Source organism: Onychomys torridus, chromosome 13 (assembly GCF_903995425.1).
Source record: "Onychomys torridus chromosome 13, mOncTor1.1, whole genome shotgun sequence".
Lineage (NCBI taxonomy): Eukaryota > Metazoa > Chordata > Mammalia > Rodentia > Cricetidae > Onychomys > Onychomys torridus.
In genome coordinates, this window is record NC_050455.1 from 12,744,500 (window position 1) to 12,760,890 (window position 16,391).

At 36.2% G+C, this 16,391-nt stretch overlaps 1 protein-coding gene across 8 annotated transcripts in view; it reads right to left on the minus strand.

Annotated features, from left to right (window-relative positions):
• Positions 1-16,391, minus strand: part of Nol4 (nucleolar protein 4) — a 330,500-nt gene that overhangs the window by 117,806 nt on the left and 196,303 nt on the right. For all 8 annotated transcript variants that reach the window (XM_036204832.1, XM_036204831.1, XM_036204834.1 and 5 more), the window contains one exon: positions 9,709-9,992. In XM_036204832.1, coding sequence (XP_036060725.1) covers positions 9,709-9,992 — 284 coding nt within the window. The remainder of the gene's footprint in view (positions 1-9,708; positions 9,993-16,391) is intronic.

Sequence of the window (16,391 nt, forward strand, 5' to 3'; positions counted from 1 at the left end):
TGTAGTTAGCATACCAGGAGCTTCCACACTTATGTTAGTCATCTTTTACTAGATACATATATCATATATGTATCTATCTGCCTTATATTTTGTATATTCTACTGATTTTGCTTTCTTGGAGAACCTTCAGTAATACAGAAGGCATTCCCAGGAATAATGTCTTAGTTAATGAAAGTATAGAAATAAACATCACAGGTGAATATTGAGGTTTTAAATTTTTCATAAACACCAAGATGAAATCACTTAAAGATGCTTAATTTCTTTATATCATTGTATTTGAAACTCACAAAACTAGCATTATGACATTGCATTCATTATCGATCCCCAGTGCTCCCCAGTTTGCTATGATACCTTCGTCATCAACCCCTCATGCTGAAAATTTATCTCATTTAAATTACTGTGCGTTAAAATAGTGAGGAATCTCTGCTCAGAAGGTAAACTGTACCCTATCACCTGGACTAGGACAGGCTAAGTCCAAAGACTGGTACTAGTGAGTTTAACAATCAAGGTGGCAATGTGAAGACACTGCTATCATAAGAAATCAGATGGGATCAAGAGCAACAGTAACATAGTCCAATGTCACCACTTGTCAACTCAACAAGCATTTGATAGGGAGTGAGCCTCAGGCATACAAATTGCTTCAGCATGTGAACATGCCACCGTCACACTCTCCCTCTGTTCCTGTTTTACATAGACCTCTCCTAGAATTTCACAAAACATTGTTTTCTGGTGGAATTAATTCTGACTCATGGTACCAGAGAAGCAGCATTTTAGTTGGACATTAATTCTAATGGGATCAAGGCATGCTTTAACAAGTAGGGATTCCAAGGTATCCTAAGATCTGTTTTGTAAGTGCAAGCTATTCATAGAAATATGCAATGGGATTACTACCTCTGGAGACAATTACATATTTCAGGTATCTGCACAGTAAGTGGAACTAGAAGGAAGGACATGATTACAAGGGGAGAGAAAGAGTAGGCAGTATTTACTCCCTTGAAGAATTTAATATACTTCTCTATGTGACCAATCTCAAGAGGAGATTTATAGGCTACTGAAAATGTGTATTAAGTTTTCTAAATAAAATGCATGAGTTGAGAACATTCTTGTCAATTCTAAAGAAGCTCTAAATTCTGGTGCCAGTATGAACCACTCTGGCAACAAACGCCTATTAAAAAATGTATTCCATCTTGTTCAGACTTTATAGTTGCTTACAGGTTAAACATTATTATTCACAGTTAAAAATGAAGACCTACTAAGTCATAAATATGATAAATGTGGCTTTCTGACTAGGAAGTAAATAGGAGCCATATTGCAGTAGTTGAGGGCATGCTTCAGTCAAGCATCTTCCTGCTTATTATCAAGACTTTGTTTTGTGTGTTTGTTTTTGGAACACACACACACACACACACACACACACACACACACACACACACTATGCTTCACTTACTCTCATCCCACTCTCTCTGATCTTTCTCTCACTTTGGTTACCACACACCCATAGACTATAACATAGCTATGGGGTTGGAACGATCTATTGGAGCCTAGGAGCTTTATTTTTTTGGATGCAAGAGAAATTAATGGCTGTCTTCTCACAATCCTTCAGTTGCCAGAAGATCAGCAGGGAGGGTTAAAGCCCCATCAACTCCTCCTCCATCCATGACTGGCTGGAGATAGGCCCAGCCTTGCAAAGGTCCAGGGCAGATATTTACTGTGGCAATGAAGATAATGTTTAGTAACTCTTCTTATCATGGACTCTTATATTCTGTCCATTTCCTCTTCTACAAGATTATCTTAATTTACATTGAAGTTGCAATGGTTTAAATGTAAGGTAAATTAGAGATTTTTTAATAGAGATTTTATTTTCCTATATGTATAAACCAGGAAATATGACAAGTTTATTTCTAATGGATCATTGGGAAGATGGCATGAGATAGTTCTTTAAGTAGTTCCCTAGTTATTGTAATAACACAGAACATTCTATATTCATCATTGGTCCCTGGGACAAATTAACTAGTTCGTGTTTTTGAGCCCATTAAGTCAAGCTATCCTCTTTTCATGACAAATTTCAATATCTCCATTTCAAAAGTATAAAATACATGATAATAGGGGCCTGTGAGATGCCTCCATTGGTAAAAATGCTTGCTTCTCAAGCTGGAGGACCTTAATTTACACCCTGGGGCCCAAGTGAAAAATAAAAGCAGAGAATAAATCACACAAAGCTGTCCTTTGACCTCCATGCACATGTGTGGCACACTCACAATGGCACATAACTCACATGCACACACATTAATAATAAATAAGTTTAAACAATAATAATGATGCCATCAACTGCTTTCAGATGTACCCTTTAAGACTGATTCTTTAATGTTTAATATTAATAAGAATATAAAACCTTATATTGAGACAGTTGGTTGATTAATTTGGCTTTCATTTTTCTTCCTTTGTTCTTTTCTCAAATTTAGGTTAGTATCATTTCAATGAGTTCTAATCATACTAGTTCTTATGAGAAATGCACAAATCATTTCAGATTGTTAAACCTAGAGTGTTTTATTATTCTACCTTAAAAATCTGTGACTGTTGCCAAGACCCCTACAGAATGGAAGAATATTTTTAACCATTTGACCTTATTTCTAAGAATGAGCACAATTCATAAAGCACCCACACATACACATATACACAAACCACACAAACCATGATTAAAATCCCATAAGAATAATAAAGCATCATTAAGCACAAAATCAATTAAAATAAGATTGTTTTGAATTATAAAATAAAAAAGAAATCTAATGGTTGGTCAGTCTTGTATCTTGGTAAAAAAAAATGTACCTTATAACTTTACTTACATTAGTTATGAATGCAAAACAATGGTGGTTAAGGGCCACTTGGGTTTTCTATTGACCTCACTGAACTCTTGCATGTTTAAAAAGGAACTTAGAATGCATATTTTATTGCACAGGCAGAATTACCTATCCCATTCACCTTGCACTTTTCAGCACATAAATTATTGAAGGCTCCGTTTTACCATATTTGTTTCCTGAGATAACCAATGTGTGATGACTAAGTGTGCTGGATACAGAGAGGAGATACCCATAAAAATCTGCCCCCACCCTGCTTCTTGTAATCACATCAGAATATTGGAGAAAATAAGTGCATGTGATGGTAAGCAAGGAAACAATGACTTTTCATTGGTGCATTTTTATTACAGTGTGTATGTGTGTGTGTGCGTGTGTGTGCATCTGTAGGTACAGGTACTTCTACAGTTATGTAGAAGTCACATAACACATGGCTTGAGTAATTCTCCCCTTCTACAGATTCTGAAGCTTGGCAGAACGTGCCTTTGATACTGAGCCATACTGCCAACCCCACAATGATTTTTTAAAGGGGTATCTGGTGTTATAGTGATGGATCAGAGGTTACACTGGCCACTCTTCAGGAGATCCAGGTTCAGAACCCAACACCCACACCACACTCACAGAAGCAAAAGAACTGTTTTCAACACTAGGCTTCATCACTTAATTGTGTAATTGACAATTAAGTCAAATTAATTACAATCTGATCTTGATTTCCTTTCTTACAAACACAGCTGGTGAAATGTACCTTCTCTTCTTACCATGACAATGCTTAGAGGTTTGACTATGAAGCCTTGCACAAGAGCTCATCCTTCTTACAGCTGATATAATACACCAGTAGCAGACCTAATACTCCCTTTACTCTGTGACTATCAATGCAATTTAAGCCCTCTATCTCCTGTGCAACATGTTTATTTTTCTAAATAGTTCTTGGATCTCACTTCTTCTTATCCCATCATGCTCCCTTGAGCCCTCCTCCTCTTAGCAGTCTTCTTCACTTATGCCACTTAAAGCTACCTTATGTCAGAGATGCCTGAACAATCCACCTCAAAGCTCAGTCTGCCCATGTTCTCATGCAATGTCCCCCACCCACCATGCCCCAAAAGCCCTAAAAGGATCTGGAAGTTTCCTTTGGTCAATATGATGCCCTCTCCTGACCTGTCAGTGATTCACTGTTTCCTGTTCATCATCATTGTCCTTCCCTGGTGCATTTTCATCTAGTCCCTTGTCTCTGAAATTGCCCCTTTGTCACCAAGAGGCTAGGTTTATTTAATCATTACAAATTAATCGAAGGGCTGGCATGATGACTATATAAGTAAAGGCATCTATGTGCAGTACCTGACTACCTGAGTTCCATCTTTGGGTCCACACACTAGCCCTGGCATACCCTTACACTACACACAAACTGAATAAGATAAAAAAATTTAGAAAGAATTCATTCACAAAGACATCAGCCATTGCTGATATTATGATAAAGAGCATACATTATTATTTATATCCTAAACAATTACTTATCTAGACCAATATCTCTATGTAACACCAAAAAAGTCTTGAAAAGTCATCAATTTTAAACAATAATAAGTTAGAATACCCACAAACAAAGGCAATCTAATTACAAGTGTCAAAGCCTGGTGCTTAGCATTTCAAAGACAATCTTGTGCATGCACATCTCAAGAGACGTCATTCCTTGAATTCTTTCTTCTATTCACAGTTTAAAAACTATTATATCAATTTTTGTGGTAATTAGAATTAATATTTCATGGTCTTTAATTTGAATGGTAGCATTCATTTATGTGAAAGTAAATGAAAGATTAATTGAAAAAGTATGACAAAAAAACATGTGAGAGAAAGAAATATCATTATATAAGTAAAAATACAAGCATCCTGGGGCCTGAGCCCAAACAATATAACCAAGATTACATATTAGGCATGAAACAGTACTCACAAACCCTGCTTGATATGAGTATAGTATAAATATGCTTTACATGTAACAGCAGTTATTATTGAGACATTATTCTTGTGAGATTGCATTAGAATAGTTTACCATATTATATAAAATGTGACTAGGCTACCAATACTCAAAATTAGAAAAATAACAATTAAATCCCAGCCCTTCGGCATTTCTAGAGTTCTATATTTCCCTCCATTAGAATTCTGGATTTGTTTTCGCTTCCAACAATTAATAACTTTTAGACTAGAGTCGACACTAAGTTTGTGATTTATTGCCTTTTCTTTCTCTACATAGCTAGTTCCCTCACATTTCCTCATGGGTCTCATTTTCCAAGATCATTGTCATTTCTTCTCAGTTCTGAATTTTAATGTTATTAACTTGCCCCTTAAACTGTGGCCATGAGCAAAGAAAACAAATACCACCTAAATTCTTTGGGTGCAATATATCTTGCCTTTAGATTGGTTAATGTGATTTCTTTCTGGTCTACTGAGTGAATTTGCATAATAATAAGCAATCAGTTAAAAAGTATCCTCCAATTCTGCTCTGCTTTCCAAGCATTTCTATGCACTGTTCGAGCCTTGAAATGCTTTTAAATCACGTTTGCTTGATATTATTCTCAATAAAACTATGAAATAGGTCAATGTTAAACTCATAAATCTAAGCTTCTCGGTGATTCTACATTATTAAGCTTTTAGATCCCTTCAACAAACAGAGAAATTGGTGGCTGTATAATTACCTAAGATTTCACAGAAAGCTCCATGAGAATCCACAAGATAGTGTTGATGGAACAAAGTTTGGAACAAAAATTTTTTGATAGTGTTAGAGTAAATTAATGCTGATTGAAAACCAGAAACCATAGATTATTTCATGTATGGATTCTAACTGCAGAAAGGGTATATACACACATGAACTCCATGTACATACATGTACTACACAAACATACATTGCACAACACACATGTACACACAGCCTACACATTAAAAACAGAAAAAGAAAAATAACAAGCTCATTTTTCTCTGTCTCTGTTTTCCATTCCCTGTTTATTTTATTCCTGTTTCTATTAGTTTTCTTATAACTTGCTGTAATAGCTCTGTAACCAGGCTGCTGTTCTTCCTTCCTTCTGGTTCACATCTTACTCACCCACTACAATGTTGCCAGAAAAATGTTCACAAGCAACCAAGTTAAAGACATCTTTATCATACTTAACTGTAGTGAATATTACCCAAAGTCTTAAAATGCCATAAAGCCTTGACTAAGGGACTTTAGCCTTTCTACGTTCTCTAATCCTGGAGGGCAAGCTCACAGATACATGCTCAAAAGAGGTTCCACCCCATTACTTAATCAATCCTACTAATTGGAAGTCTACATTTGCCCTTCCATGTCCCTCTCTGGAACTAATTTTTATCACTGCTATCCCTTGGGCATGATCTCATTTCATCCCACTCATTTCCCATTATGTCACTTAGAAGATCAGACAGTGGCCAGACACATACCCTGTACTGCTGGATCATGAGTTGGAGACAGCTTACTTTACTCACTTACATATTTTCACTTTCTGTAATAATACTTTAGAGGCAGAACCTTCAACAAGTATTATAATTTATCTTGCATAACAATGACAAGGTCTTCAAATGTTAGGAAGTCATCCCTGATAAGTCTTAGGCCTCCTGAAGGCCTCTCCACCAAAACAGCAAACTGAATCAGACCGAATCAGGAAAAGCCCAGGTTTAATGGGTAAAGCACTCCAGGGTGATTCCCACCACACAGAGAGGAGAAGGGGATGAGACTGAGACCAGAAGAACCACCAGTCTGTTTTCTGGGATGCCGCTATATATCCCTTGTGAGAGTTTTCCTGAGCCTCTCTGAGGGAGGAGCTGTGTTTGGCTGGATTTGAAGGGGTGGGTTAAGGGAAAGAGATGGGGAGGGAAGTTGAAGTGGATCCTCCACCAGACTCCTTCCAAACAATCCCTAACTCAGAATGAACAGTGACTCCTGAGACCATTATCTTCCTCTGTCTGAATTAAAGCCATTCATAGTGTCTAGCAAGAGACTCCTGAAAAAAAAATCCTACAATTGCTCCTTTCCTCTAAGCAGCAAGTCTTGAGATTGCTCCAACATCAATAGTTTTTCCTAATTTGAACTCTTACTATTTTAGCATAGGAATAGATATTTATCTGAACTTGTCATAAAAACCTTTCATGGCTTGAGAGATGGCTCAGCAGTTAGGAGCACTTGATGCCCTTGTAGAGGAAAAACAGTTTGCTTCTCAGCACCCATATAGCACTCACAAGGATCTGTGACTCCAGTTCTACAAGATCAGTGATCTCTTCTGGCCTTCAGGAGCACCACGTGCAAATGTACATGAACATGTATGCTGGCATTCACACATACACATGAAATAAATCATAAAAATTATTTTCATCCTATCATATTTCACAACTATAGATTAAGGGTCTTACAAAGGAGTCTCGAACTTTTGTGAGTTGCTTTTGCTACCATATCTACTCTTGAACATGTACCAAGTATTTTTATTGTATAAATTTTAGGTTTCTAATATGATAGTTTTTGTTTTTATTTATTTATCTAGTCTATGGCTTTTGAGACTGGATCTTGTAGCTCAAACTAATCTCAACCTTGTGATCCTCCTGCCTCAGTCTCCTGAAAAATTTCAGGCATATGTCTCCAGAGTGTGTTTCCATATACAGACTGCAATACATTAAGGGATAGAGGTAAGCAGTTTGATCTGCTTGCTACTTTCAGCAAAGATATGTGTGGGTAACAACACATAAATTCCATGCTCAGAAAAAAATCCAATACCTAATACTACTAATATGTTTTAGTTGGCACAATTTCTCATGTAACAATGACTAAGAGGGGGAAAAAAGAAATGACTAAACCAAGGATAATTCTAGACATAAGATTCAATAAAAACACACCATAGAAAGAAGAGTTTGCTTTTGGACTCTCTAAACAGCACCAAGGAAGTTGGCAAGAACAAGTGCCTTAACCAGGAGCCAAGAAGATGGTTGTTCCAAGAAAGGTTAGTAAAATATGAATGCACCAGATATGGTCAATATAAGAAACACAAGACCTAGAAGTCTCAGGGAACCAGAATTGGACACAATACCCATACAAGTCCTGCTTTGCTCTGTTCTTTGTCTGGAAAATGATGTTGCATTTAGAAATTTAAGCTAATTACTGAGTGTGTTTGATACAAAATCTACCCATCTTCTATGGCGTGGATCTTATCCATGACAAAAGGCATTCTATGAACAAAAACCGGCAGATCTTGATTGATGGTCATGTGGTCAAGACTATCCATCCATGGTGGTTTGCCCTTTCAAGAATCAGATATGGATGCCCTGGCATGTTTAGAACTTTAAGGTCCCGCAAATCTCAAAGAAGATGGAAACCATGCACCTAGATGTGCTGTTAAGTGACATGGAAATAAAATTTAATGAATTTATTTCAAACTAAGTTGGAAAAGGTAGCGAAAACTCTGCCACTGTTTATCCTTTTTGTGATATCTTTATTAGGAAAGTAAAGATAAAGTTCAATGCTGAATTAGGAAAACTTTAACTTTATGAAGATGGTTGTGGTGTTGAAGTAAGGTCCTAAAATGGAATGATGCTTAGAGCTCCCAAATTTTAAAATTCAGAATTATCATGATGGCAAGTAAACTTTCCTGTTTATATTCATATACATGTGTTGTGGTTATCTAGGCTTTTTAAAGGCAAGATACTATAGAATAAAGAAAAATGCATCATTCTGTTCTATAAGATGTATTCAATGCTTCAAATGTTCACAAGCAGGGCATCACCTGTGCTGTGTGATCTAACTTTGAACTGCCGAAGAATGTACTTATCCATTTACCAGAGTAAACGTGATAGCAGTCTCCCTCAGGCTTAAGTGTCTTATAATGTCAAGTGACTTGCCTGAAGAGCATAAAACAGAACACCCTCGGGCAAGGAGGAGATTTAAATAGAGCCAATTTCAGAAGCATAGTGCCTGAACTACAAAATTAATCCAGGTTCAGACATTTTGCTTATAGGAACATGTCAACATCCAGGTCTACAACTAGATGTTAAAGGTCAGGAAGAATCAAGAATATCAAAATGAAGAATGCCATAAAATTCTCAGTTCTGTCCAAAGTGCTGCACCTTTGAAAGTGACAGTTTTTTATATCCTCTGATGACAGCTGGATATCCCCTCTGCAGTACAACTTGATGAGCTGGACTAAGATGCTATCTATAGATGGACATCTATAGAAGAAATTGATTCTTTAAAATGATCATAGCAGAATTTCCAGTATAGATATTTTCAAAGATTAAAATGTTTTAAGTAATAACCTGAGCATAGCAAGATTGCAATTCACTTTAATATAACCATCTAGAAATGAGATATATCTGAAAGAGGTTTTGGATCCATTACATCTTGCTGTACATATTTAATCTACAAATTCCAACTTGAACACTGACACTTCACAGTTCTCTGGCATCCCTAAAGCAAATAAGTGATGAAACCCCCAGATCTCCAAAGCAAACTGGAGAATTTAATTGAAACCTTACTGCCCATTCACCTATCCAGTCTAGAGAAATGAGAAAGTGATGCTATTATTGTTCAAAATTGTGAACTGATACTAAATGTTTCATACTTGTACTTGTCAAATTCCTAGGGACTGATCCATAAGTAGATTACAGAAATGAAATACATAACATAAAACAATTCCTATATCAAATAATACCCACATCATTGAGACATGGTTCACTTGGCTATATTGCTCCTTACATAATGTTTTGTGAACACACAGGATGCATAATTATGAGTTTATTAGTAATGTGTATATGTGCTTTATCTTGATATTCATGACCTTGTACAAATCATCCAGCAACTGTAATGGAGTCTTACCTTGCTTCCGTTTTCTCTTGCTTCTCCTTCCATCTTGAGGTCAGAGATTAGAAGGTTCTTAAATTTGCTTTTCCCATTACTGCCTTGCTCGTCTATCCTGTATTCTGAAGTCAGCTGTGCAGAGAGGGGGCTATCACTCAGATTCAGTGGCTGTTCTTCCTGCTCCAGCCCAGTTTTGCCATCACTGCTGGAGTCCCCAGTCTCCCTGCCATGAGCTCCCCCTGAAGCGACTGAGCTGTGTCCCAGAGTCTCATTGCCATTAAAGCTCTCTGCAGCAGAGTCATCTGTTAGGAAGAAAGATGCGTAGTTTGAGTAATATGCTAGATCATCTCCAACTAGTGCTAAATTCTGATAGCAGCAATACACTTCTGATTTTATTCAGAAATGTAATTTAACTAAGCAGTAACCTTGCTTTGAAGCAGCAATTATTGTTTTAATCTAGTAAACACACTAAAACACAGACATGATATCAAATTAAAAAGAACATAGTTCAATATCAAAAGCAATCTGAAAGAAAAGTCAATTTAACAACAAAAATGACATAATTAGCAATTGTTTTGTAAATCAATTTGACTCCTTCATTAAGAATATTCAGGCATGGGGGGCGGGCAATTCACTACTAGCCAAGTAGACACATTGCTATATGCTTCATGGGTATTAAGTATTAAGTAAAATATATTAAAAACACTCATACATAATCTTCGTCCCAGGAAGTATACTTTAGGGATTTTTAAGTATAGATGGTTTAATCTTTGTGTGCAGCTCTGTGAAGTTTAAAATACATGTGTATTAGTGTGGAGCTGAATAGCATAATGATTCAGAAATGGCAAAGATTTACAAAAATAGAAAAGTGTGCTAATAAGAGAAATAATTAGAATATTATGTACCTACTCATACTTCATTTTAATACTTAGGAAAATGTGGTTCATGAAGTACTAATAGGAAAAGCTAACTGGGGTAGCTGATTTTGTTTCAAGGTATAAAAAAATACATAGATAAAATTTACATAAAACACTTACATTCTATTTTTCTCATCTCAACTTTACCATAGTCTACAAAGGGTAATGGTGAACAGATATGAGAAGCTGTTTCTTTAGAAGGGTATTAATGGATCTTAAGTGCAGTAATGTAAATAAATAAGAGGAACAAAATACACTGTGATTTTTGCACACTTCTGAATATCATAAAATATGCATTGTTTTGTAGGGTGTAATGGAATAGTTAATGTTTTTAATCAATTCCGTTCATAGAAATACACACTGAAACTCTAAAACAGGTGTGTTTACTTATTTATCCAAAAGATCTCTTTTAGGCCTACTCTGTATCCAGTATGCATATAAATACTTGGCCTATAAGACTCTTTCCAGTGAGTTTACATATAATTAATGGGACAGAAAAGTAAACATAATACAGACAAATACACTTCCTATCCAGGGCAAGAAACAAAGATTACTGGAATCAGGGTGATATGACTTGAACTCCTAAAGATAAAAAACACCGGCCAGGTGAGCAACTTGGGAATCTTCCTGGGGGAGGAGGGGTCAGCATGGGCAAAGTCATGGGCAGAAGGTTATTTGGGGCAAAGGAGATGTAAGAGATCATGGTGAGCAGCTAACATAGCATTAGAAAAGAAGAGAGTAACAGCATAGGAAGTGACGTGCCTATCAGAGGGCTGGCCCTCACTCGGAGCAAACCTCAGCATGTTAGATCTGTTTGGGGAGGTGACACGGAATTGGCAGGGAGGGGACAGGACAACAGAAAGATTTTCTGATGTCGTTTTGCTTTATGAGATGATATTCTCTAAGCCACACACACCTGACTATAAAAATCTGGTTTACAGACGTTACTCAGACTTTAGTGAGGACAGTAATATGAAGGGGGTAGAAGGAAAGTTGGGAGGGACCAGTTAAAAGAATCAGAAACTATCAAAGTTAGCATCTCTGAAGGCTGGGGTGGGCAGGGAGAGAAATAAGAACAGAAGAGTGAAGAGAAGAAATGAGACAGCCAAGGGTCAGGATAGACACCAGGGTCCAGGATAGAAATCAAGGGAATGCACTTAATGACTGAAACAATAATTGAAAACAGTTTTGGGTAGAAGTTAAAACATATTTAAATGGAGAATTATATTTCATTACATACTTTATATTTCCAGTCAAAACCTGTTCATGAATAAGAAATATATACACAGGAATACTCAAGAGACTGTCCCAAACAACATAATGGTAGTTTTCACAGCTATTTATTTGAAAACAAAACCAACTTTTTAACAACAAAATGTATTATTGTTAAATACAGATTTAAAGGAAATGACCTATAAAAGTAATTTGAAAAATGTGTGTTATTTTATTCTAACTGAAGCATCTATGCTAATACACAATGGGTTATTTATTTTGTGTTGTTATTTCATTCAAAGAAAATCTGAAGGAGAGCACAACAGACATATTTAAATTTTTTTTCACTTACAAACACATGTTCTAACTTTTGTTCACTAGAATCCTCTAAAAATATATCAGATGTTCCCTGTAAGAAATCTTTGCCAATATCAAATAGACAACCCAAAAATGTGTTACATTTTAAGCCAAATCCCTGCTAGCATAAAGCAAATTAAATTTCTATTATAGTTAAAAATTAAACCTACTATATTTTTTCTTTAATCTGAGGTCATAATAAATAGGTAATTCACAGATAAACTTACTTGTATATTAGGTTGTGTGAGAATTAACCATTTGGGAGAATCTTTTACAAATATCATTTAATTATAATTTCTCATAAAATATAAGCAATGTGAAAAATATTTTTAGATGGAGTAGTTCCCTCCAGATGTTACCAAGGTAACTAAGTGCAATAGCTTACATGTTTGATTCCTAAGTAAATCAATATGCTTTATAGAACAAACCAGTAAGTTATATTTATTTGTATAAGATATACTTACATATCTTGTAATTTAAATGATTAAAGGTAACATTTCATGATAAAGTTTTTAAAAAATCAATTTTAAAACAAATTTCAGAGGCTTTCATTTAGTTAAATCAATATAGCACATTGAATAAACATTAAATAGAGGACAAATTAGCAAATTTTTATTGTCTTGCCTCATTCAACCACATTAGCAAATCTTACCGTCTGTGGTTTATGCTAACCAACTCAGACCAATTCATTGCTTTCAAGGAGTCCTCTGCCTTCTTACCCAACAAGGTTGGCTCCATCCACCTTAGTTGCTGATGTGAATGACAGGCTGCTAGACTGACAAAGTGTTTTGATTTGTAGTGAGTGTGGATGGGAGGGGCTTCAGGTACTAAATCAAGGCTGATGGGTCTTCTCTCCAGGATTTAATTTAGGAACCATAGTATCTGAACCAAGACTCTGTATTAAGAAAAAACAGCACTTGGAGCTTGGGTGAACAGAGGCTCCCAGGGTACCTAGCAACAGATGAGAATGTGGAATATGGTGATGCAATAGTATGGAATCCACTGACATCGGGAAAGCAGGGGGTTGTTCGAATTTGATTATCCTTAGATGAGTTTTGATGGAGTGGATTTAGTGTTGTGGAGGTGTATATGCCTGCTAGCTTTGCTCTAGTTCCCATAGAAAGGTTGTAATACCAAGCAGAAGGCTATCCATCTTATTCTTTCTCCTTCTTTACTCCCCATCCCAACCATCAGGTAGTAAGGATCTTAGAAACACGGATTGCCTTGAACCCTCCCATCAGCATTTAACATGGAGGTCATTTTAATGATGACCAACATTAATGCTTAGCTTTCCCCCTGTCAAGCTGACTAAACTTGAACATTGTCTACAGTGTTTATGTGTTACTGTATGTATTTGACTATGGAATTGTGAGTCTGTGTATATCAGTGCTGTGTGTGTGTGTGTGTGTGTGTGTGTGTGTACTCCTGAAGCACCTGATGTTTAGTCACTCTCAATAGCCCTTCATCATGGCCTTTGACCATCTGCCTTTAGAAAACAAACAGGAAAAATTCCATCCTTACTTAGATTCATACTTGGAAGCTTACTTCTAAAATCTGGGTTGGGTGCTTATGGCTCTAACCAGATTTTTTATTGTTGTTGTTTTTAGCCTAAATGCATTACATTTCTTCACTTAGGATAAGTTGTTCTTTGATGTTTGAATTTTTTTCATGTATCAGTATAAAACAAACTTCAAATCCCCAAGTATAAATGTAGATAATTTTGTTCCAAAAGAAAGCACTTTATATGCGGAAGAAAAAGAATGCTTCAAAGTTCTTTCTAAATCTATCTGCAAAGTGAGATCAGGTGCAAGCACGCTTAATATCTGTAGACATCTTCAGTAATCTCAGTGCCCTGCTAAATGTAGACCCATGTACATGCCTAATGGGACCAGACCCACCTCCCTCACTCCAGATACCCTCTGCTATAGAGCAGGAGGCAGGTTATTCTCACTATCATCTTTTGTTATCTTACACACAAGAATTTAAAGCCTGATTCCCAACATCCTGCACTCCCAAGATGGGAAAAATATCTGTTAAAATGTTGCAGTCTAGTACCTGACCAGCTAAACAGGAGGGTCATGAGTTTGAAATTTGTCTATCAAATCAAACCTTGTTCTGAATAAATAAATGAATAAACAAAGTCAGTCACTTTTGTTTGCATTGCACTATGTTCTTTGGATTATAGACTATTTGACAATATAACCTTGAATGTGTACAGAAAAATGAAGCCAAGGCTTGAAGTCAGAGTATTCATACCAAGGACAAATTTACTGTGGTAAATAAATGCATGTATGACAAACAGTGAGAAGGTAGAGAACACTGGTTTGTAAATCATAAAATTGATTTTACCAAGGCTGAGAAAATAATGCCTTCAGTTTTTTACTGAATGAATACTGTAGTAGGTGATTTTGTTGCCTTTGTTTGGTAGCCCTTAGTTCATTCTAAAAATTAAATTTAATATAAGAAGGTAATATCATGTATGCATAGATATAAGGTAGGTCTTTCAAGGCATGTAAGTAAGTAATGATTAAACAATGAAGCTAATTCTTATCTATCAACAAAAGGTAACCTTGATTATTTAAGTGTTCTACCAGGGACAAGAGAAGTGGCTCACTTGGCATGAACACTTCAGAAGATCCAGCACTTGTATAGTGGCTCATCATACATTTCTGTAACTTCAGTTCCAGGGGAGCTAACGTCCTCATCTGGCTTCTGTGGATATGGCAAATACATGGCACATATACATCTATGCCAGCAAATACTCATACACATAAAATAAAATAAGTATTAAAAATAAACAAACATCTATTAAGCACTCATGGTGGACAAGATACTCTATTGCGCATGGTAAATCAAAGATAAACCATACAAAATTTTGATCTTGGTCCAAAGTAAACTGTCAAGTCAAGAGTAGAAAAGTATCTGGTTCCTGAGAGTACCACATGGTTAACATAGAAGTGAAATTAATATGAAGGCATCTGAAGTTGAAAGAAAATCACTAACATCCATGGAAGTGACAGTCATGGTTATATAGGTACAATTTAAGTAAGGTAAAACAAGGTTCCGGTTTTCCGGAAATGCCAGGTACAAGAGGGAGAGTTTGAAGAACTAAAGATTTGTGCATATCCATAATGCTATTGGTTGAAGCTTATCCAATTCAGGACAGCTTGAAAGCAGCTCCAAAGGCATGCAATAAGCAAGGAAGAGTTCCTGCATGATACAACAGGGATATGGACTTCAAGGAACTATGAGTACTTTGCTATGAATGCTTGTTTCCTTGATGATTAAGTAAGTCTCCCAAAGAAGGAACTTGGAGAAATTCATAGATGACATCAGTCTAGTCTCAGGAGAGACCATTTATCTCTATGTGACCTCTAAGCAACTATCAAATGACCCATGACTAAGCTGCCCCCTGATTATAAGATGATTCAGTCTTGTACATGAACATTAATATAATAACTTCAGTGGCTTATTAGTTGTCTAAACTACAAAATAATATTTGAAGTTTACCAGTTGGCTTGCTTAGTATTTTACAGAAGTGAGTTTCTGATAGAAAATTATGTGTATGCACATTTTAATCTTTTCAGTATGACTTGATAATATATGTCAGTTACATATACATACATACACACACACACACACACACACACAGAGAGAGAGAGAGAGAGAGAGAGAGAGAGAGAGAGAGAGAGAGAGAGAGAGACCATGTCATGGCATCTATGCATCCACAGACTCTAGAACAGATGTTTCTGAGTTAGTTAACTTGCCACTTAAATTGTACCTAACTAGTCAATACCATTGTTGGTTTACAAGTCCCTTTCTCCAGAATTGATTTGGCACACATCAATAGGAGCCGACTTACTTCCCTTTCTTGCAAGTTTTTCCTTTCCTTGATTTTTTAAATGTGTATTATTAACCAAATTGGAGTTTAAATTTTCATAAGCTAAGCATTTTGCATCCTTTTCCCCTTTCTCTATTTTTTGTTTGTGTTTATATGATGCACTGTGTTTGTGTGTGTACATATATGTGTGATGCATGTGTGTGTATGCATGTTTTTGCCTGTATTCATGTGGAGGCTCAGAGTTGATATAAACCAGTCCTGGTGTGCTTCCATCATATTTACAGAAGCAGGGTTTCTCAGTCAAACCCAGGGTGCCTCTACATAGTTAGTTTGGGTAGTCAGCTTGCCCTGAGAATCTCCTTTAACCACCTTCT